Here is a 23,671-nt window from a genome sequence, read left to right as displayed (position 1 = left end):
TTAATTCTTATTACTTTATTGACAGAGGAAAATATCTGCAGTGCATTCTTTTAACTATAAATAAACGAAGTGCGGACATGTAGTGGAGATACCGGATTGGCTTCATACCATGCTGTCAATGACAGCATCCTCCATATCTTCATTTTCATTGTAACACTGAAGATGACTGTCAATGCCTTCAAATTCTCCATAGTTTCTAAGGTGCTGTAGTAAAATCATTTCATTTTCACTCCTATTTCTTGCATCTCTAAGCCTGAATGCTTGAAACCACAGTGAGCAGAACGGCTCACTGTTCTGAACTGTTTTACTGCTCATTTCTTGCCAACTGTCAATAACAAAAGTGCTGTTTTGAACACATACATATGCAACTGATGCTACTTAAAAACTGTTTGTATTAAGCACTGTGTAGTGTCTAACGGCCAAACAGTGCATATGACTGATGCTAGTTAAGGCTAATTTATACTTTTGTGTCAAATGGACACCGTAACCTACGCAAATGGCCTACACGCGTTGTGAACATTTATACTTGTGCGTTGGTGTGTCTGCGTCACTCTGCAATTCCGGCACATTGCACATGTGCACACACCTGCCCGTGCAAGGCTTCATGGTCATGCTAGTCTTTCTCGGAGTAAATAGGTTTAAAGCGAGCGTCTTTTTTCGTAAAAGCAAAATGTGTCCTCCATAATTTTGGAGGTCTGTAAAGCTTTATGGAAAGCATTGCAGCCAGAGTTCCTTCCCTGCCCTTCAGTCGCCCAATGGGAAGCTATTGCAGCGTAGGAGGAAATGCAATGCTACCAAGCGGACCAATCACAGTTGTTGCGGTCTGCGTTGCTGCGACACGTAGATACATTTTGGGAGAGGCGCGCATCAGGCTATGGTGTAGGGATCTGCTTAGGCTCTGCGTAGGGTTCGCAGCGATGCTGTACCTACAGCATCGACTTGACGCAGAAGTATAAATCAGCCTTTAGAAACTGTTCAGTAACAGTATCCTGCCCCAACGTAGCAACATAGTGTCCCAAATTAACAAAGGGGATCTCAGCTATTCGCTTGATAAGTTTTTGTTCTTTAAGAATTGTCTAAAATAAGCATCTACCCTGGTTAACCAATGGCCCTATTGAATGGAATCCAATGTATATAGGAATCTTGGACGTACACCATTTCAATTGGGACAGCCAATATTTATGAAGAACATTCCACACCTCCTTCAAATCTAAAGAGAGGCAAGAATTCAAAGGCATCTCATTGGTTAATTGAACAAATAGCAAAACACAGGAATTGCTGGATAAACATTTGGGGGAGAGGGAATAGAAAGCCATGCTGATAATATCAGATACAGGGGTGTGGAAACACAAGAACAACATGAGTTCCAATACTGACTATTTACAGCCAAATGGTTACTTGTATTTCAGACTCAAGATAACTCACAGGAATATTAGCTTTTTCATTTGGCTGAAGATATGCACAAGAGCCCCAGTGCTGCTGAGAAGAAAGCTGTTCCAGTGAAGAACTAGCTGATAATTAATCCTTTTTTTATTTTCTCATGATCCTAAGTGATAAAACTTCCTCTTATTTGGTCTTGGATGAATGTGTTTGCTTACTAATTTAATAAACAGATAAAAACTTTCAAGCGTAAATATCCAGATTAGGATTGAATGCATGGGATTGCAAAAACATTGCATTGATAATATTGCAACTAGGAACAAATTTAGAGTAGAAAATTGTACCCAGCAAATTCCAAGTTTTATCTAGAGAATAAGCAGCATAGAGATGCTATATGTTTATTGTGTCTCTGTGGGTGCAAGAGGAAAATCAAAATATTACAAATTTGATATAGTATATTTACTATTTCTGTGTCAAGATGGGTCCAGTACAGTGCCATTACACTACATGGACAGTGTGGCACTAAGTGTCATGGTCCGGTCCGTGAAGTCAGCATTCTGGTTCATGGTCCAGTCCGACGATTCCTTATTCCGTTTTTTTTCTGTTTTCCCTTGTTCCATTGGGTGCCTTAATTGAGGCACCTGATTCTCAGATTGGGCTGGCACATAGATACCTCAGCAAACCAGGGATTCCCTGCTGGACTGTTCCCTTCCCTTCCCCATCTGAATCCCTGGCAGCTACTTCGGCAGTTTATCTCAACAGTTAATTTTTGTCTGTAATCTTCCTCTGTTACCTTCGCCTGCTACCTTGCCTGCAACCTCACCTGTGTCCTTGCCTGTACCACCATCAAGTTCAAATGCCGGAGTGAGACCAGAACGTTGCCACGCCAAGATAAGGAACTATCTATTGTTGAGTTTGGAACTGTCTCCTTGTGTCCCTGTTTAGTGTCTGTGTCAAAGAAGAGTCCCGGCCCTAGGTCCTGTTCCCAAGGAAGGGTCCTGATTCTGTGTAGAGCCCTGGCTCTAAGTCCTGTCCCCAAGGAGGGGTCCCAGCTCTCTATTCTGTGTTCCTGTGCTCCAGTCCAAGGCTCTGTGTTCCTGTGTTCCAAGACCAGGCACCGTGTTCCAGCCCTGTCCAAGTCTGTGTCCTCATCCAGTTCTGGTTCCTCGCACAGCCCAGGATTTCCTCGCCCAGCCTGGTGCTGGAGATTCCTCATCCTGTGCTGGATCGTTCCCATTAGAAACCTCGGCAGTTTGTCTTGGCAGTTCCTTCGGCAAGTATCCTCGGCAGTCATCCCAGCCCTGCATTCCAAGGAGGAGTCCCGGCTCCATATCCAACAGCCTAACCAAGCCGAGTCCAAGAGCTGAGCCAAATCTAGTTCAAGAGCCACGTCCAGCCCAGGAGTACCTTGCCCAGCCTGGTGCTGGAGATTCCTTGTCCTGTCCTGTAGCCACGTCCTGCCCTTGCCGAAATCCTAGTCCCGAGTCCTTGCCAAGATCCTAGTCCCGAGTCCTAGCCTAGACCCGGGTTCCGGATCCGAGTCCCAACCAAGACCCAGGTTCCGGGTCCTTGTCCAGACTCTGGTTCTGGAGTTCCGGGTTCCTAGTGCAGGCTCCTTGTTCCTAGTTCCACATCCAGATCCCGTGCTTTTAGCCCAAGTCCTAGCCCAGGCCCTGAATCCTAGTCTTGTCCAGGGCCTGTGTCAATGCCCAGCGTCGTTTCTTCCTGACTCACCTTGCTATCTCAATAATCCTAGTCCTATTCCTCGTACTCCAGTGTCTGCGTCTTGCTTTTGCAACCGCTTCCAACGCCCCTTTCTGACACCAAGGACACTTGGATTTTGCTTAAACTGCCATCAAAGCTCTCTGGTAAACATAAAAAGCACAGCAGGAAAGCCACTCAGCAAGACCACTGAAGCTGTGGTCATGGTATCCACTCTTCTATCTCAGATCTAAAAGGATACCCCTCTGTTTTGAGGCTCTGGTCTTTGACTCTCCCACCATAAGAAACATCCTCTCCACATCCATTTTATCACGGACTTTCACCATTCCATAGGTTTCAATGAAGTCACCCTTCTTTCTTCTGAATTCTACTGAATACAGGCCCAGAGCCATCAAACACTCTTCATATGACAAGCCATTCAATGCTGGAATCATTTTTGTGAACCTCCTTTGAACCTCCTCCAGCTTCAACACATCCTTTCTAAGATGAGGGACCCAAACCTGCTCACAATACTCCAACTGAGGCCTCACCAGTGCTTTATAAAGTTTCAGCATTATGTCCTTGATTTTATATTCTAGTCCTCTTGAAATGAATGCTAACATTGTATTTGCCTTCCTCAGCACAGACTCAACTTGCAAATTAACCTTTAGGGAATCCTGCACAAGGATTCTCAAGTCACTTTGCATCTCCGTTTTTTCTATTTTCTCTTCATTTATAAAATAGTCTACCCTTTCATTACCATACACTTTCCAACACTGTATTCCATCTGCCATTTCTTTGCCCATCCTCTTAATTTGTCTAAATCTTTCTGTGGCCTCTCTACTTCCTCAAAACTACCTGTCCCTCCATCTATCTTCATATCATCTGCAAACTTTGCAACAAAGCCATCAATTCCATCATCCAAATCATTGAAACATAACATTAGACAATTGGTCCCAACACAGGAACACCAGTAGTCATCGGCAGCCAGACAGAAAAAGCTTCCTTCATTCCCACTCTTTGCCTTCTGCTAACCAGCCACTGTTTATTCTTCCTGGAATGTTTCCTGTTATACCATGGCCTCATAGCTTGTTGAGCAGCCTCATGGGTGGCACCTTGTCAAACTCCTTCTGAAAATTCAAGAACAGAACATCATGCAATTCGACTTTCTCTATCCTGCTTGTTTTTCCTTCAAAGAATTCCAACAGTTTGTCAGGCAAGATTTTCCCTTAAGAAAACCATACTGACCATGGCTATTTTATCATGTGCCTCTATGTACCCTGAGATGACATGCTTAATAATTGACTCCAACGTCTTCCCAACTACTGAGGTCAGATTAACTGGCCTACAGTCTCCTTTCTTCTGCTCACCCTCTTCTTGAAGAGTGGAGTGACACTTGCAATTTTCCAGTCTCTGGAGCCATTCCAGAAGCTAATGATTCTTAAAAGATCATTAATAATGCCTCTACAATCTCTTCAGCCACATCTTTCAGGATTCTGGGATGTACACCACCTGATCCAGGTGACTTATCTACCTTCAGACCTTTCTGTTTCCCAAGAACCTTCTGTCTAGTTATGGTAACTTCATACACTCCATGACCCTTGACACCTGGAACTTCCACCATACCGCTAGTGTCTCCCACAGTGAAGACTCATGCAAAATACTTATTCAGTTCATCCACCATTTGACTGCCCCCTATTACTACCCTTTCAGCATCATTTTCCAGCGGTCTGATATCCACTCTTGCCTTTTACACTTTATGCAAGTCTTAGCTCAATGCAGACAAGACTTCATATACACTCAGGGCCACTTTATTAGGTACTTGAGTGGAACCTGTTATGGTCTTCTGCTGCTGTAGCCCACTCACTTCAAGATTCGATGTGTTGTGCACTCAGAGATGCTCTTCTGCACCTCACTGTTGTAACACATGGATATGTGAGTTACTGTTGCCTTCAGGTCAGTTTGAACCTATCTGGCCCTTCTCCTCTGTTCGTTTTCATTAACAAGGCATATTCGCTCACAGATCTGCCACTCACTGGGGGTTTAGTGGTTTTAACACCATTCTCTGTAAATTTTAGAGATTGTGTGGGTGAAAATCCTAGAAGATCAGCAATTTCTGAGATACTTAAACCACCCCATCTGGCACCAACAATCATTTCACTGTCAAAGTCATTTAGATCACATTTCTCCCCATTTTGATGTTTAGTCTAAACAACAACTGAAACTCTTGACAACATCTGCATACATTGATGCATTGAATTTCTGATTAGATACTCGCATTAACAAACAGGTGTACTTAATAAAGTGGCCACTGTGTATATGTATATATTGCCTCTTGGCATAGAGACATTGTGAAATTATTTTCTAGGTTATGAAAATATGACTTTCAGAAACTTTATACAAGTTTTCCCATACATTTAAAACATTTTCATTAATAATAATGTGGTGTTGTGGTATTCATTAACGACTGGGTATGGTATATATTCCATTGGTTTAATTTTTGGATAATATTATAATTATTATACTGTGTACACAGAGTGATAATGATGTGGGTACCTACAAAAATAGGTGGTGGGATGGAGATACATCTCTACCAAAGGTGTAAGGCACTCCTTCCCTAAACTAGCCTGGAGGTTACCGTTCCACAAGGTGTAGCATGTGCTTAGCCCCCCCCTCCCCCAGTCAGGGTCTCGTGAAGCCACGGGTACAGGTGGTGGATGGTTGTATGAACAGCAGTTGCATATCATGTCCTGGTTATGTGACCACTGATAGCAGGCAGACAACCGCTGAAGAGTATTGATAAATGCTGGGGTCACCGTTCTTGTAAAATTGCTATCTAGAAGAAGGCAATGACAAACCACTTCTGTAGAAAAATTTGCCAAGAACAATGATGGTTATAGAAAAACCCAGATCACTCATGTCATATGACATGGCACATAATTATGATCATGAACTACAGAAAATGGTCGATTCTGATTTAGGAAGAAATCAGCTATGGACATTCGCAGACTGTCAGGGAACTGTAATCTTAGTATCTAACAGCAGTTGGCAAACTCTGAACGGCCGCGCCAGCAGTCACTTTTGGAAAAACAATGGCAGTGTCAAGCTCAGGCTAACAAACATAAAAGAACTATTTGGAGCCAGAACAACCATTATTGAGATCACAGTCTCTCCCACAGCAGCACAACAACACAACCTCACTCACTGCAGGACCTCACCAAAATCACCCAGGGATGTAATCTAAACACAAGATATTCTGCAGATGATGGAGCTCTAAAGTAACATATACATAATGCTGAAGGAATTCAACAGATCAGGCTGCATCCATGGAGGGACATTATGGGCCGAAAGGATCTCAGCCCAAGACGTAGATTGGGAGACCGTTTCGCCGAGCACCTATGCTAGATCCGCCAGAAGAAGCAGGATCTCCCAGTGGCCACCCATTTCAATTCCATTTCCCAATCCCATTTCGTTATGTCAATCCAAGGCCTCCTTTACTGTTGCGATGAGGCTACATGCAGGTTGGAGGAAAAACACCTTATATTCCATCTGGGTAGCTTCCAACCTGATGGCATGAACATTGATTTCCTGAATTTTCGGTAATGCCCCCACTTCACCACTTCCCATCCTCTGCCCTCTCTCACTTCATCTCCTTGCCCGCCCATTGCCTCGCTCTGCTGCTCCTCCGTGCTTTTCTTTCTTCCATGGCCTTCTGTCTTCTCGTATTAGATCCCCCTTCTCCAGCCCTGTATCTCTTTAACCAACTTCCCAGCTCTTTACTTCATCCCTCCCCCTCCCAGTTTCACCTAACACCTTGTGTTTCTCTCTGCCCTCCCCCACCTTTTCAATCTACTCCTCAGCTTTTTTTTTCCAGTTCTGCTGAAGTGACTCAACCGGAAACATTGACTGTACTTTTCCAATAGATGCTGCCTGGCCAGCTGAGTTCCTCCAGCATTGTGTTTATGTTGCTTGGATTTCCAGCATCTACAGATTGTCTCTTGTCCGAGACATCTAATGTTTATTCATTTCCAGCGATGCTGCCTGAGCTGCTGAGTTCCTCCAGTACTTTTGTATGAGTTACTCAGGAATATAACTAGATGCCGGAGCAAAGCGAACAAGGTCACGGTCTGGGCTGCTGGGGAAAAACCCGCGGGTCCTCGTCGCCCTTGAGAGCAATTCAACCTTTTCAGATGGAGCGCTGTCTACAGGGAGGAAAGGCAGGCGCTTCATTTACCACTCTGGAGGTATTGTCTTTTTTCCAAAGCCTTCTGTTCGGACATCAGGATCTCTTCGAATAAATTGTCGAAACTCATGGTAGAAAATGGAGGCCAGTCAGTGCTCTGGCGGAGTGAAGCGGCAGTGCGGGAAACACACCGCACCTTCACACGGAGAAGGAAAAAACCATCGGCTGCAAGAACAGATGAACGGGAAAACCGGCGGCCGGCTGCACTGCGCATGCGCATTATCGAGAGGGAAAACCCGGCAGCCGGCTACACCAAGCATGCGCCTGAGGCTCGCCGATCTACGCCAGGCGGAGAAAACTGGCAGCCGGCTGCACCGAGTTTGCGCATCATCGAGAGGGAAAACTGGCAGCCGGCCGCACCGAGCATGCGCATCATCGAGCGGGAAAACTGTCGAGCCGCGGGGAGAAAATTCGCAGCCGGCAGGACTGAATTTGCGCCGCTGTCTTGTCGAATTGTCACGCGTACTACTGTCCGCGCCGAAGGACATCATAGTAAGGAACTGATAAAAATGAAAGTTCATTTTTGAGAGGCAACTTGCACTCTGTAAATGTGCTTCTCTTTGTGTTTAAAGCTCGAAATCGTATGAAGTTACAGTTAATCACGATAATCCGCTTTAGCATCTGGATCATTAAGTCCCACTCCCTCCCCACACCAAGACCGGCTTGTCCGTCCCCGTTTCCTGTTTCCCTTTAAACTCCACGGAAAGATTTATTATAATAATTGCAGCATTTGTAAAAACAAAACAATGAATTTGAGGTGTTTGTGTGTGGGGGGCGGGGTGTAACAATAGCTATAATGTCTAGTTTGGTGTCAGTGTGGAACTTCCAAACATCATGATGTACCAGATCATTGAAGGTTTATAGTGATTAGTAATGTTCCAGTAATTTTTCACATGCCTTCCAGCTTCTGAGATGTGATTTTAACCCTAGTGATAATGGTATTTTTAACTATTTCCCTTTTTAAAATACCGTTTCGGAAGATACATTTTTACAATAACATATTTCTTTTAATTTAACTCATTTTGTGAAGTTTATTACCAGTTTCATGCAAATGTCTGTGATTTTATTTATATATTTATACAAGCATAGTGCAACTGCTTTGTTCTGTCCATTGATCAACCCTAACAAAAGCCAATTTAAGTAGTGAACACTTAACCTATATAATACTAAAACTCTCATGCTCTGTCTGTCTGTCTGTTTGTGACCTCCAATTAGCACAAACAGTACATTACAGCTGCACTTTTTTTTCAGCTAAATCAAATTAAAATGCGCTAACTTACAGAATGCAGGCAAAGTTCAAGGTTATATACTCGTATAAAATTGCTCATTCGCCAAAAATCAACAGGCTGGCTTTCACCCGAGAGCCGATTGGCCATCATGGAAGTCAGGACATGACAGCCCGACGCATGCGCACGGCCAGCCTCAGCAGCGACATCTACCAGAGCAAAAGGGCAGGGCAGCTCTATTTCACAGGGTCACATTTTGCTAATCACCACCATCAGCATGTGCAGGATTGGGACAGATCTAACTACCACCCATCAAAAAGAGATAATTAAATCTTACTGTAATGACATACTTCGAGACACCCATAAAACCTTCTGCTGCAGTCAAAAGACAGCGGTAACTATATCACGGACATTTAGGAGAGCGCCAACCTTTGGTGTTAGTGCTTCGTATCTTCTATCCAGCATTAGAGTAAAAAAAAATGGTCAGCCTAATTATGCCGCGTGGAAAAGGAAGGGGGACATTATGGTCAAGAGATGACGCCAAATGTTGTTGGGAAATGGCAAGAAGAGGGAGAGAACAAGAATCGGATGAGGCCAGGGCCGCACGACTCCAGGATCAAAAAGTCAGGACAGAAAAAGATTAGAGAAGAAGAGACGGAGGAGGAGAGGCATGCACGTCTCCAGGATCAGAGACAAACAACAAACAGCAGAAGAGATGAAGAGGCAGGCGATGAAAGGGCTGCATGTCTCCAGAATGACAACAAGAGGCACAAGGGTGGCAGATAAACCAGAAATAATGCCATCAAAAGTGTCCTTCGTTAAATGAGGAGCAGCTATATTTGCTTTGCTACGCGTTGTTCTTCTTTAATAAACTGAGGTTTTCTACTTCATTTTCCAAAGCAAAGCAATACCAATAGCATTCAGGAAAATTTAATGTTCATTCTGGTCACATCAGATTGCACTACTCTTCTCTCAAAGGGTGCCCCAATGGGTCACCCCGTTGTCTAGTAGATACTGTCCAGATGCACTAGAACTCTCCAGAGCCATTGAATATTTGTCCACTGCAAAATGCTGATATGAATATTCTAAGTCATTTTGAATTGAATGATCTTTATTGTCATTATACATAGATACAATGAAACTCTGTTTGGCTTCCTCACAGGCAATTAAATAAAGCAGTAGATAAAAACAAGACAGTAATAGAAAACAGTATTAAATAGATAAGTAACAGAAAATAAGTTGTAGCAGCACCAGAATATCACAGTAATGCACGAAGTGCCATTAGTGCAAGTATTTGAGTCCCTGTGTGTGGATGTGTGTGCTCACAGTTTCAATCATTGTTCTGTGGGGGTGGTGTGATGGAGGCCACAGCTCTGGGACAGAAACTGTTCCTCAGTCTATTTGTACTGGCTCTTAGTGTCCTGAACCTTTTGCTGGATAGCAGCGGATCAAACAGGGAGTGGCAGGGGTGTGTGGTGTCTCTGGTTATGCTGATTGCTTTCCTCCTAAGTCTGCTGGAATAGATGGTGTCCAGTCCTGGGAGCTCCATCCTGACAATTCGCTGGGCTGTCTTGTGTCATAAAGGGGGCGTCGTTGAGAGGACCTAAATGCAAGACACAGACACTGAAGTACTAGGAACAGGACTTGACTAGAGTAGGGACGTGACAGGATACAGACAAGGAGCAGGGACTGGAACACAGACCTGGGCTAGGACATGGACTAGACAGAGAACCCAGACAAGGAACCATGAACTAGGAGCTCAGGCTTGGGAAAGCGGGACCAGGACTAGGAACCATGAACTAGGAGCCCGGGCTTGGAGTCCGAGCCAGAGACTGGACAAGGGCCCAAAACCTGGGTCCTGCCTCGGGCTCAGACCCCAGAACTAGGCAAGGACATGACATGGCTACAGGACAGGACATGGCTGGGGTCTTGGGTCTTGAGGCTGGGATCTTGGGTCTTGAGGCTGGGGCTTGGAGACAGACTGGGAACTGTACATCAACATAGAGCTGGGCCTTATCCTTCGAAAAGCCGGGACTCATCTTTAACACAACAGTAACATGAGACTGGACAGTACATAGCCATAGAGCTGGGACTTATCCTTAGACAAGCCGGGACTCAACTTTATCTTCATACCAAGGTGGGACAGGTCCATCCATCGGGTAACAGCAGAACGGCCGGACTCACCCAACAGAGGCAAAGTCAAGACAAGACAGGTCCCCCCCCAGGGCAATGGCAGAATGGCCTGACTTACCCCACGGAGGCGAGGACAAGAAGAGACAAACACCAAAGAACAACAGACAGTTCTATCTCTGCATCACGGTTGCTCCGAGTCTCAGTTACAGCCAGCAACCTGGCTGGCTACAGAAACAGCTGGATCCCTACCTAGCTCGGAGTGGCTAATGGCCACTCAGCTGGCCCGGGAAATGGCCAAATTCATACCGCAAAGACAGCTCCAACTACCGACAGCAAGGTTCCATGAAGCAATGGTTCTCCAACGCAGCCTAAAGATGGCAAGTGGCCGCTCTAGCCCTCCACCAGCAGGTTGCTCCCAGGTGATCTTGACAAGACAAACCAGCAGTCCACACTCGACCCCGAAGCTACTTATATTCCAAGCCCCAAGATGGGAATCAGGTGCCTATGAATAACCCAACCAAACCAAGGGGCAGCTGGAAGACCCGGAGTCCTGAGTCCACGGACCGGACCGTAAACTGGAATGTGGACTTCAAGGACTGGACCATGACATCTTGTCGCTCAGTAGCTGTGCAGCTGGCATACCACAGTGTGGTGCATTAACCATAAATGTTTAATGTTAATAAATATTTTTCAATAATGTTCTAAAAACTTTACTATCACCCAGAGATTATAAACCAAATTGATTTAGCATGCAGAAATATTCTATTTTTACTCATCCATCGTACTGTAAGCCACCATTATAAATCTGAAGCTGCCTTACACTCATTACCACTACGGTGCTAGTATGATTATACCATTTATATTGATTGAAAATTGTAAATTTGTGACAGCATAGCTGCTTGCACAGTAAAAGCTACCGCATACTGCTACCCTACTCCTTAAAAATTACATTTTCACTTGTTATTAATTCAAGCATGATCATGAATAGTAATTAAAGATAGAATTTGAAATGATTCTTTTTGTATGCACTGTACATTTCATGAATTAGTCTTAAGGTTTATAGGCCAGACAGTTTGAATTTTTCAAGAACTAAGACTTACTAGCAGTCTTAATTTCTCTTTGTTCCTGATAGCTGTAGTTTTAGGGGACTTCTAGTGTTCTTTGTTTTACCATTCCATATAAGTCGGTAAAGATGACCATAAAAGCCATTTAGTGTTATCTGATGGTACCAATTAGTATCATGGATTCTATCACCAATATGATATCCATGGTATTTAGATTCAGCAACAGCTATATAATAATGGTTGAACAACCTATTTAAGAAGACTTACATCCAGTACAGGAACAGTACTGGCAAGACAGTGCAATTGACCATGACTTTTCTACCTCTAGTGCCTTTTAGTGTCTTCTGCATTATCATTATTTTGTCCAAAAACATACTTCGTTAATTTATACAATGAGGTCAATGTGTTTTTTTCACAATTAGCAATTTTATTTCAGAACAACCCTACAACAAATGGCTGAGGTGTTGGTGCGGGGAGAAATGGTTCACATTCTTGGTGTATTTGGGTAATTTCTGAAGTAAGTAATTGTTACTCATAAATTAAAGGACTTCTCTCTTAAAATCACAGGCTGAGCATTGCTAGCTTTCTTATTGGTCACACATTGTTTGGAATACCTTAACAGTGTTTCAGACCTTTTGATGATTCTGCCTCTGCTCTTTAGATTTTGATTTCTGGAATAATGAAGATCTAATGTGGTAATTTCCTGAACATGTTCAGGATAATATATGGTTACAAATGTGTATCAAATGGTAATAAATTTACTTTGAACTTTAATATTTTCACTTCCCTTCATCTGTAATACTACTTTTAAATTGTCCAGGATTTTCCAACTCAGATATTTTACAAAACATAGATTAATTCTCTTTAGGTCTATTGGAGGTTTTAACTCAAGATCAGTTCTCTCCATTGTTAGTTTTGGTATGTGGTATTAGACCAAGTATTCTGCGTAGCAAGGTAAGTTTTTTGGTCAGTTCTGTTCCTGCATATGAAGCAGTATTTCTGCCATGTTATAATTTATATTACGTTATAACTACATGTGCTTTTGGATAATGTAGTTTTAAATCTAGATCAGACTTTGATTTGAAACTTGTACTGCCAAATCCAAATTAATGTAGAATATACAATTAAATATTCATCATTGAGGAGATGACAGGCTTTGTCTACATATTGGGTGATTTTTTATCTATTATCCTGTTGGATTGTAAGTCGGAAAAAAGTTTCTCATTTGTTGAAGTCATTAGTTGTACTCAATTGGCAGCTCTATGATATTCATAAATGGTGTGACCTATCCATATTAAAGTACCATATAGTGAACCTTGTTTATTCCTTTTGCTGTTGTGAGGCTTATGCCTCACCTTCAGGCATTTGCATACTGTTAATGATATCACAATTGTCCATACCTTTAGGATTACAATATTCCACAACATATGGTAGAATAATTCATTTTCACTGATCTGCATCTATGTATTTTTCTCTGATTTTCATAGCTGAAGCTGACTCTTTTCTCTAAGCTAGTTATTTAAAACTTGCCAATATTTTCCAAAATTTCTCATTTAAACTAAATATCTATGAATTCTTTGTGTAGTGACTATGCCCCACTTGACTCCCATTCGTCTAGGATAAACTGGCATTGACCCCGCCGACTCTGTAATTGCCTTGGTGTGGATACTGTATGATGCACCCCAGTACAAGCCCACAACATAGAATATCAGACAGTACACAATATACAAGTAAATCATTACACTTTATAATTATTTCTTGGTGATGGGTTAGTAGAAACAAATAAAATAAAGGCACCAAATCAGTAAATTTATCAGTTTTGTGCACAAGAAATTTTAATGAGTTGAAGCTCATGCCTCCGGATCCCTCCACAATGACCTCCAGGCCTCCGACAACTGCCGAATCCCGGTATCCGTCGTCCTGGGACTCCAACTGCTCCCACACGTCTGTCCTTGACTCTCGTCTCCCTAAAAAGCCACGCAAAAAAACCCAGGTTCCCAAACATAAGAAAGACTAACACTTGACATAAGAAAGAATAACACTTCTTCCATTGGACAGTAAACCCGTTATCAGTAATTATAACCAAAACAAGCTGCTGCCAAGAACAACAGAGACCACATGTTACTTTCCATTACAGAGAAGCCATTTTATTAACCTTAACAGTTAACATGGGAGAGAAACTACTACATTTGAAACACCACAGGATCCTGTGTTCCTAGACTTTCCATAAAATTTGTTTTAACTTGCTGCTCATCATATCAGTTCCTTTTATTTTGTTTCATTTATTTACTGGCTTAATCATGTTTTCTTAATACTTTCTCATTAGTGACAACCATGAATAGAATGTTTTAACTTCTAAATCAGTTGATTTCATAGCCTTCAGATCATTATAAATTCATGGAGCAGTTTCCCAGGGCAAAGTATTGTGCTAATTATCAGTAATTTATGTACATTGCATTCTGTATAGTGTAAATCATGGCAGCTGCTTATTTGGGACAACTCTTAAAGAACAAAAACTAATTGAGTACATAGCTGAGATTCCCTTTGTTTATTTGGGACACCATACTGCTTAATTGGACCGGGAGACTGTTGCCGAACAGTTTCTAACTAACGTCAGACGCGTGCACTTCTGTGGCTGTTAGACACTGTACCGTGTATAGTGTGAACTTGAACAGTTTTTAAATAACATCAGTTGTATGTGCTTGTGATCAAAAAGCAATGATTCTTATCACTGATAGTTGATGAGAAATAAACAGTAAGACAACTTGCTGCAGTTTTATTCACTGCAGTTTCAAGCATTCAGCCTTGGAGTGGGTGAAAATATAATGATTTCACTACTCAAGCAAGTTAGGAACTACAGAGAATTTGAAGGTGTCAACAATCATTTTGAATGTTACAATGAAAATGAAGAATTGGTGTATGCAATCATTGATGGCATTGTATGAAGGCAGTCCATTACCTATGATTTTATTCATTTACACCCAATCAAAAGAACATGGGAGCATACAGGTGCACTGGATGAATTCCACTGTTGATAAAATTATAAATTAATATACAATTTTATAGTACTGTGGTAGTATTGATAGTGTGCTAATTTGTTCTGTGTTTCATCTAAATCTCAAGGACCTCTGTTGGTTGAGCTCAACCATGGATGTTGCCTCCGAGCTCTCTATGTGATACACAAGCCAGTATGTAGGCTAAGGCAGTACAATATGGAGAGCAAGCTGTTGGCTATGCAGCTGATGAATCCAAAGGAATGGTAGGGACTGATACAGTTTGGCACCAGGAGCATCACAGGAGTTGTCAGTCAATGATGAACACAGTGTAGGACTGTCTTATTTCAGCTCCAGACTTTCTTGAGGTTTACTTCTAAAGCCTTCCCCATGAATGGGTATAGCCACAAAGTAGCAAAGGTTTGAGATCTGAGTTTTCCTTCGCCTAGATGAGCTGTCAACTAGGACTGTTGAGCCCAATGTCGCTGGTTTTAAAGTGCCAGTAAAACACCTTTGCTCCTTCTCCTGTCGGTAGAAACAGTTCTGCTGCCTTAGTAGCTAAGCCACACAAGAAGGACAGGAGCTGGACTTGGTCGTCAGAGGCTATTTGGGTGTACGCCATTGGGAGCATTTAATAGGTAGTGGGATCTTATCCCCACTACCTCCCCTGGCTGCTGACAACTTTAAGGAACCGTTAATCTACATATATATCATTTGACACCGTGAGCAGGGAAGGTCTGTGGCAAATCATGGAACGACTGGGATGCCCCCCAAAGTTCCTCTGCATGGTCATCCAGCTACATGAAGATCAGAGTGGCCGAGTCAGACACAACAACGAACTCTCAGAACCCTTCCCTATAGGCAATGGAGTAAAGCAAGGCTGTGTCCTCGTGCCGACTCTCTTCACCATCTTCTTCAGCATGATGCTCGAAAGGGCCACAGAAAACCTTGATGACGAGGACGGTGTCTACATCCGATACCGCACCGATGGCAGCCTGTTCAACCTGAGGCGACTACAGTCCCACACTAAGACATTGGAGCAACTCATCCAAGAGCTATTCTTCGCCGACGATGCTGCCTCAGACAGAGACAGCCCTGCAGCGTATAACATCCTGCCTCGCAGAGGCTGCCGAGCTCTTCAGACTGGAAGTCAGTTTGAAGAAGACAGCAGTTCTCCATCAGCCCACGCCTCAGGAAGATTACCACCCTCCCCGCATCACCATCGGTGAGGTAGAGCTGAAGGCAGTCCACCAGTTCAGCTACCTGGGGTGCATCATCTCGCCAGATGCCAAGATCGACAAAGAGATTGACAAGAGACTGGCAAAGGCAAACAGCCTATTTGGCAGGCTGTACAAAAGAGTCTGGAACAACAAGCATTTGAAGAAAGGGATAAAAATCAGCATGTACAGAGCCATTGTACTGATCACCCTCCTGTACGACTCCGAGTCATGGGTTACCTACGGTCACCACCTACGACTCCTTGAGCGTTTCCACCAGCGCTGCCTCCGCACCATCCTCAACATCCACTGGAGTGACTTCGTCACCAACATCGAAGTCCTCGGACAGGCGGAGGTCACCAGCATCGAGGTCATGCTGTTGAAGATGCAGCTGCGCTGGGCAGGGCCCATCTCCAGGATGGAGGACCATCACCTGCCCAAGATTGTGCTGTATGTCGAACTCTCCACTGGCCACTGTGATAGAGGGGCACCGAAGAAGAGCTACAAGGACTCTCTGAAGAAATCCCTTGGTGCTTGTCACATTGACCATCGCCAGTGGTCTAATCTAATTGCGAGGCCTGGTGACACACCATTCACCAGTCTGTCTCCTCCTTCGATGACGTACACAGGGCTGGCATTGAGGACAAAAGGAGAAGGAGGAAGAACCCCACAGCAGCACCAAACCCAGAAGAGAATTTCCCTTGCAGTTGCTGTGTTCAGACGTGCCTGTCCTGTATTGGCCTCATCAACCACCAGCGAGCCCGCAGCAGACATGGGCAGCCCCCTTCCAAAATCTTCGTTTGTGAAGCCAAGCCATGATGATGATACCCTTTTAATTATTTCCATGAAATTTCAGCTAATTGGGGCAGCTGCTGAAGTTTGCAAAATGTGCTGATCCCTATGTGCCCCAATTAACCGGAATCCACTGTATTTTGAAGGGCTAGTGCCTGAGACTCGCACTGTGTTGTACTTCCTCACTAGTGCATACAGACTGATTATGTGATGTTCTTTATATGTACCTTAAATATCACACTACGTCTTGTTTATTTATGTAATTGTGTACAGCTGTGTAGGTTTTCAAAAAAGTAATTCTGAAGGATCGTACTGAAATCACCTTGAGGCGACTCGTCTGGCAGCGGAACTCTGAATGGCTATGATTAAATATTCTCATTTCAGCCTGATACAGCTAAAAAACACAACTACTTCCAAGGTCAGTACAGCAATCAACAAAGATGCCTTAATGCTTTTAAATGAACTATTGCTTAAAATTGATGGAAACAATGCCGAATGTGGATGGACTCCTCACCCAGATCCACATAGGAAACATGGTTGCAGTTCAGGGACACAGGTGCGTTTAAGGAAATGGGGTTTTAACTCCCAATACCAACTATCTTGCTGGCAAACATGCAGTCTATGTTGAATAAAATTGATGATCTCAGAGCTAGGGTGCTGAATCAGAGGGATTTTAGAACAGCGTGTGTCCTTTGTTTCACGAAATCCTGGTTAACCCCTTCTGTACTGGATGCAGTGATTCAGATCAACGGGCTTTCTATACACCATCAGGGTAGATCTATAGTGTCTCTCAGAAGCAGAGGTGGAGGAGTATGCCTCATGATCAACTCTTCTTATATCAGTGCTGTCCCAATTCTGCTCACCAGACCTGGAATGCCTAGCAGTTAAGTGCTGTCCATTTTATCTACCATGGGAGATTTCCGGGATCATTTTGGTAATGGTAAACATTCCACCTTAGGCCAATGTCAATCAGGCTTTAGATGATCTGAGCAATGGGATCAACATGCACGAAACAGCGCACTCTAACGCCTTTACTATTGTTTTGGGGGATTTTAACCAGGCCAGTCTGAAAAAAATCACTAAGCAATTACCATCAAGAGGTCACTTGCAATACCAGAGGAAACAACACACTGGAGCACTGTGACACCACCATCAAGAATGCCTACCGTGCTATTCCACGTCCTCACTTCAGGAAGTCTGATCACCTGGCTGTACTTCTACTCCCTGAGTGTAGGCAGAGACTGAAAACTGCAGCACCAGTAACGAGGACCAAGAAGGTATGGAAAAGGGAAGCACAGGAGCACTTGCTGGACTGCTTTGAATCGACGGACTGGACCATATTCAGGGATTCATCTTCGAACTTGGATGAGTATGCTGCAGTTGTTACCGACTTCATTAAAACCCGTGTGGATGAGTGTGTGCCTACAAAGACTTACTGTACATTCCCAAACCAAAAGCTGTGGATGAACCAGGAGGTACATGGTCTGGTGAAGGCTAGATCTGTGGCAACCCAGGCCTGTACCAGAAAACCAGGTATGATTTGCGGAGGGCTGTTTCAAGAACAAAGAGACAATTTCGAATGAGGTTGGAGGAGATCTCAGATGTACGACAACTCTGGCAGGGTTTACAAGATATAACTTCCTACAAAGTGAAACCCAAGAGCATGAATGGCAGCGATGCTTCACTACCAAATGAACTCAATGCCTTCTATGCCCACTTTGAAAAGGAGAATGTGACTACAGCTGTGAAGATCCCTGCTGCACCTGATGACTCTGTGTTCTCAGTCTCAGAGGCCAATGTTAAGCTGTCTTTAAAGAGGGCGAGACCTCGCAAAGGTGGAAGGTTCTGATGGAGTACCTCGTAAGGCTCTGAAAACCTGTGCCAAACAACTGGCAGGAGTATTCAAGGACATTTTCAACCTCTTACTGCTACGGGTAGAAGTTCCCACTTGCTTCAAAAAGGCAACAATTACACCAGTGCCTAAGAATAATGTGAGCTGCCTTAATGACTATTAGCCCGTGACACTCACACCTACAGTGATTAAATGCTTTGAGAGATTGGTCATGACTAGACTGAACTCCTGCCTCAGCAAGGACCTGGACCCATTGCAATTTGCCTATCGTCACAATAGGTGAACGGCAGATGCAATCTCAATGGCTCTTCACACAACCACCTGGACAATACAAACACCTATGTCAGGATGCTGTTCATCGACTGTAGCTCAGCATTTAACACCATCATTCCCACAATCCTGATAGAGAAGTTACAGAACCTAGGCCTCTGTACCTCTCTCTGCAATTGGATCCTTGACTTCCTAAGCAGATTGGTGATAACATCCCCTCCTCGCTGACCATATACACTAATGCACCTCAGGGGTGTGTGCTCCACCCACTGCTCTACTCTCTCTGTACCCATGACTGTGTGGCTAGGCATAGCTGAAATACCATCTATAAATTTGCTGATGATACAACCACTGTTGGTAGTGTGACGGGGTCCTGAATTACCACTATGAACTGAGCTCATTTACCCCTATTAACTATGCTTTTGAAAAGAGAGAGAGAGAGAGATAGAGAGTTATTTAACACCAACAACTTGTTTTTAAAAGAGAGAGAGAGAGAGAGAGAGGAAGACTAACTGTTGGACTGTCACTTTAAGGCACGAGGAAGAACTAGCTAACTTTTGGATTTCTGCTGAGTTGGAGAGAGAGATGGCACCGAGCAGCTCGTAAGTTGCTATGGTGACCAAAGCGGTGTTATTTGATGGACACTCGATGTTATGATTTTTCCGGCAGCGTGTTGATACTTCCCAAGGACATTCGCCTGCTTGTGATGTTCTTACACAGACGAAAGAGGAGGTATTTGAGTGACAGTTGATGCTCCATGTGTCCACCCTCACCTGGGTGATAGCTCCACCACAGAAAACCGGTCCCCTTTGTTGTGGTCACAGTTGGTGAGTTTTAAAGGATTTCGAAGGACAACGAGAAAATCGACGGCGTCAGCTCACCTGAAGACTCAAATCTCTCCCTCTCTCTCTCTCTATCACTACTCAACTCAATACCACGAACTGAACAGAACTGAACTGAACTTTACTCATCATCGTAAGACTGTATCTTTTTACCCCTGGACTTAAAGAGGCTTGTTTTTCATACATATATTTCCACACTTACTGATATACTTACTTATATATAGAATCATTGCTAACCTGTTTGATTTATCTACATTTATATTACTGTATTGCATAGTTACTAATAAGTATTATTAGTTTATAGCAATACTGGATTCCAAAGTGTTTTCCATCTCTGCTAGTTCTTTATTCCCGTCACGGGGTACGTGACAGTAGAATCCCTGCTGGAGCCAAGAGGCCGTACCACTAGTAGAGTGGTGTTACAGCAACAACCTTGCACTTAATGTTAGTAAGGTGAAAGTGCTGATTGTGGACTTCAGGAAGGATGAGACGAAAGAACACATACCAATCCTCATAGAAGAATCAGAAGTGGAGAGAGTGAGCAGTTTCAAGTTCCTGGGTGTCAAGATCTCTGAGGATCTAACATAGCAATGCAGTTATAAGAAGGCAAGACAGCGACTATACTTCATTTGGAGTTTGAAGAGATTTGGTATATCAACATGTACACTCAAAAACGTCTATGGATGTACTGTGGAGAGCATTCTGGCAGGCTGCATCACTGTCTGGTATGGGGAGGGGGCTACTGCACAGGACTGAAAGAAGCTGCAGAAGGTTGTATATTTAGTCAGCTCCATCTTGGGTACTTGCCTACAAAGTATCCAGGACATTTTCAAGGAGCAGTGTCTCAGAAATGCAGCGTCCATTATTAAGGACCTCCAGCACCCAGGGCATGTCCTTTTCTCGCTGTTACCATCAGATAGTAGGAACAGAAGTTTGGCGGCAGACACTCAGCGATTCAGGAACAGCTTCTTCCCTTCTGCCAACTGATTCCTAAATGGACGTTGAACCTATGAACACTCTTTTAATATATATTATTTCTGTTTTTGCACAATTTTTAGTCTATTCAATATACATATACAGTACTGTAATTGATATATTTATTTAGTATCTTTTTTCTTCTTCATTATATATTGCATTGAACTGCTGCTGCTAAGTTAATACATTTCACAACACATACCAGTGATAATAAACCTCATTCTGATTCTGATCTTGAAATTAAGACATGAAGCAATGTAAGCAATGCTTCATCAGGGACTGGGAAATCAACCTGAACTCAGAATCTGTCCTATTGCAATATTTCCCTGCTTTTTGCTATTTTATTCTGGTAGTTCTTATCGGGCAGGAGCTTCCATCTATCCTTTACAAGCTAAATGTAATTTCAACTTGTTTGTTTTGTTACTAGTTGCTGAAGTGAGTTTAGTGTAAACTATTACTCTTGACCGTGAGTCCCGCATTTCACAAAAGAGGTGGAATTTTTCTGAACGATTATGAATATTTGCAATTCTCTAACCTAAACAGTTGGAATGGTGACTGTATATTCTCTGTACTTAAAAAATAGCATATCCTCAATTTATTGTCATATGTTCAAGTACATTAATGCACAAGTGCAGTGTGTGACGAAAGAAGGTTACAAAAGTACACATAGACTAAGATGTTAACTGTCCTGTGCTAGCACCAGTGGGATCAACAGTTGATCTGCCACCTGTCTTCAGGAGAGAGAGATAAGTAAGACAATGGAGCAGCATTTGGAAATGTTAATGAGGAGACGAGAGAGAGTTTAACGGAAGGAGACACCGGTCTGAGTATTGTCAAGACCGGCTCCTTTTGAACCCTGAACTGTTTGAAGTGTGATGGACAGGCGATACCCCAGCAGGGGGATAAAAAGGGGCAGGTTCGCTAAGACACCACACACGACACCACGAGGTAACGAGACCCTGGAAGCGGTGCGCCCCCACAAGTCGGTGGGAGTTTTGGAGGTCTGATCACGGGACCAGCCATAGGCGCACAGGGTGGAAAGATACGGTCGGTGGGACCCTGGTGTGTGTCCGCCCTTGCCTGGGTGCCGGGTTCACCGCTGAAGAACAATCGTGTCTGGAACGGAGGGGTCACAGTCAGTGACCTCAGAAGACATTAGAAAGGGCTCGCCCGAAAGCTAACTGCGAGGAATATCGAAGGTCTGTTTGGAATCCGATTTGCATATTCATTCGTTCTCTCTCTCTCTCCAACGGCACGACGGCGGTTACTGCGAACTGAACTAAACTGAATTCTGTCACTTGTGATTGATCATCTTACCCCTAGACTGCGATAGAGCTTGATTGACCCTATTATCCTAGCTCTGTGTACATGTGCGTTTATTCGTTGCTAACCTGTTGCATTTATATCCTTACTATTAGAGTACTGTGTTGCTTATTTCTTTAATAAAACTTTCTTAGTTCCGGTAATCCAGACTCCAACTGAGTGGTCCATTTCTGCTGGTTTGGCAACCAGTTACGGGGTACGTAACATGAGTGGGGTTCTCGTCCGGGATTTTGAACGCTAAATTTGGGACGGGGTAAATTGATTGGGTTAAAATTCCCGAAAGAAAGAAAAGGCAAACAGCAGAAATGGAGATTGAGGAATTTCTAAAGGCGCCGACCTTGGAGGCATTAGAGGATGCCAGGAAAGCGGAATTGGCAGCTGTGGCCAAATGGTTGAATCTTGTTAAGGGGAAGTCGACAATGAGGAGAGAGGAGATACACAGAGCTATCGTAGAGCACTATGTATCTAAAGGTGTGTTTCCCCAAGGGGAGCTGGAGGTGATATCTATTGGAAAACCTGGTGGAGACGCAGTACAGGTGCAGATTGAAAAACTGAGACTCGAGCACTTGTTCTGGGTATGGCAGCTAGAACACGAAGAGAAGCAGTTAGAAAGGCAGGAGAAAGAGAAACAGTTAGAACGGCAAGAGAGAGAGAGGGACAAACAGTTGGAGCGAAAAAAGAAACAGAGGGAAAGGGAATTCGAGCTGGAGAGGTTAAAGATGATGGCAGAGCAGGGGCCCATGCCGAACCAAGGTGAAGGGTTCAGGGCGACCCAGGAGGTTAGGCTGGTTCCCCCATTTGACGATACCGATGTGGATCTGTACTTTCTCCATTTCGAAAAAGTTGCTGCAAGTCAGGACTGGCCGAGGGATAAGTGGGCTGTTTTGCTTCAGAGTGTACTGAAAGGGAAAGCTCAACAAGCTTACTCGGCTTTGTCTGCAGAAGATGCCCAGAGGTATGAGGTGGTGAAAGAGGCTATCCTCAGGATTTATGAGTTGGTCCCGGAGGCATACCGGCAGAGTTTCCGGAATGCGAGGAAACAGTGGGACCGCACGTATTTAGAGTTTGCCCGTGAGATGCAGACATATTGTGAGCATTGGTGCGCCTCGAAAGGGGTAGATGGGGATTATGACAGACTGCTACAGCTGATCCTGATTGAGCAGTTTAAAGGTTGTGTCCCTGAAGGTATGAGACCCTACCTAGATGAGAAAGAGGCAGCCACGTTAGCCGCAACTGCTAAGTTAGCGGATGAGTACGCATTGACGCATAAAATGAAGTTTGCCCCGAGTAAAGGCTACCAGAAGGGTAGTCAGGACGGTGGGGAGAGTCTGCTGGAAAAGTCAGTAAGTAAGCCGGGGACTAGTGAGAAGGATAAGGTAGACCAGGAGCAGTCTGGTAGGAAGTCTCCTGGGGTCGTCTGTTATAATTGTGGGAAAGTCGGACACTTTGCGTCCAGGTGCTTTGCCCCAAAGAAGGAGACGGGAAAAGGAAAGGCGGCATTTCCGACTGGCTATATTGAGTTGGTAAACAAACCGCTAGGAGAGGAGAGGGCTAGCAAAGTTCAGGAAGGGCGCGAGAGGTTTATCTCGGCCGGATTGGTGTTGGAGAAGGAGGGGTTAAACCCAGTTCCAGTGCGGATCTGGAGAGACACGGGAGCGTG

General features: G+C 43.9%; 1 protein-coding gene across 1 annotated transcript in view; it reads right to left on the bottom strand.

Annotated features, from left to right (window-relative positions):
* ccdc172 (coiled-coil domain containing 172) overlaps nt 1-7,485 on the bottom strand; it is a 56,917-nt gene extending 49,432 nt beyond the window's left edge. Inside the window, exon 1 of the mRNA XM_063071222.1 lies at nt 7,316-7,485. Within this exon, the coding sequence (XP_062927292.1) occupies nt 7,316-7,394 (79 nt within the window). The 5' untranslated portion in view covers nt 7,395-7,485. The remainder of the gene's footprint in view (nt 1-7,315) is intronic.
* Nucleotides 7,486-23,671: the final 16,186 nt, after the last annotated feature.

This window comes from Mobula hypostoma, chromosome 19, assembly GCF_963921235.1.
Source record: "Mobula hypostoma chromosome 19, sMobHyp1.1, whole genome shotgun sequence".
In the NCBI taxonomy this organism is placed as follows: domain Eukaryota; kingdom Metazoa; phylum Chordata; class Chondrichthyes; order Myliobatiformes; family Myliobatidae; genus Mobula; species Mobula hypostoma.
This window is presented reverse-complemented; position numbering and strand designations above follow the sequence as displayed.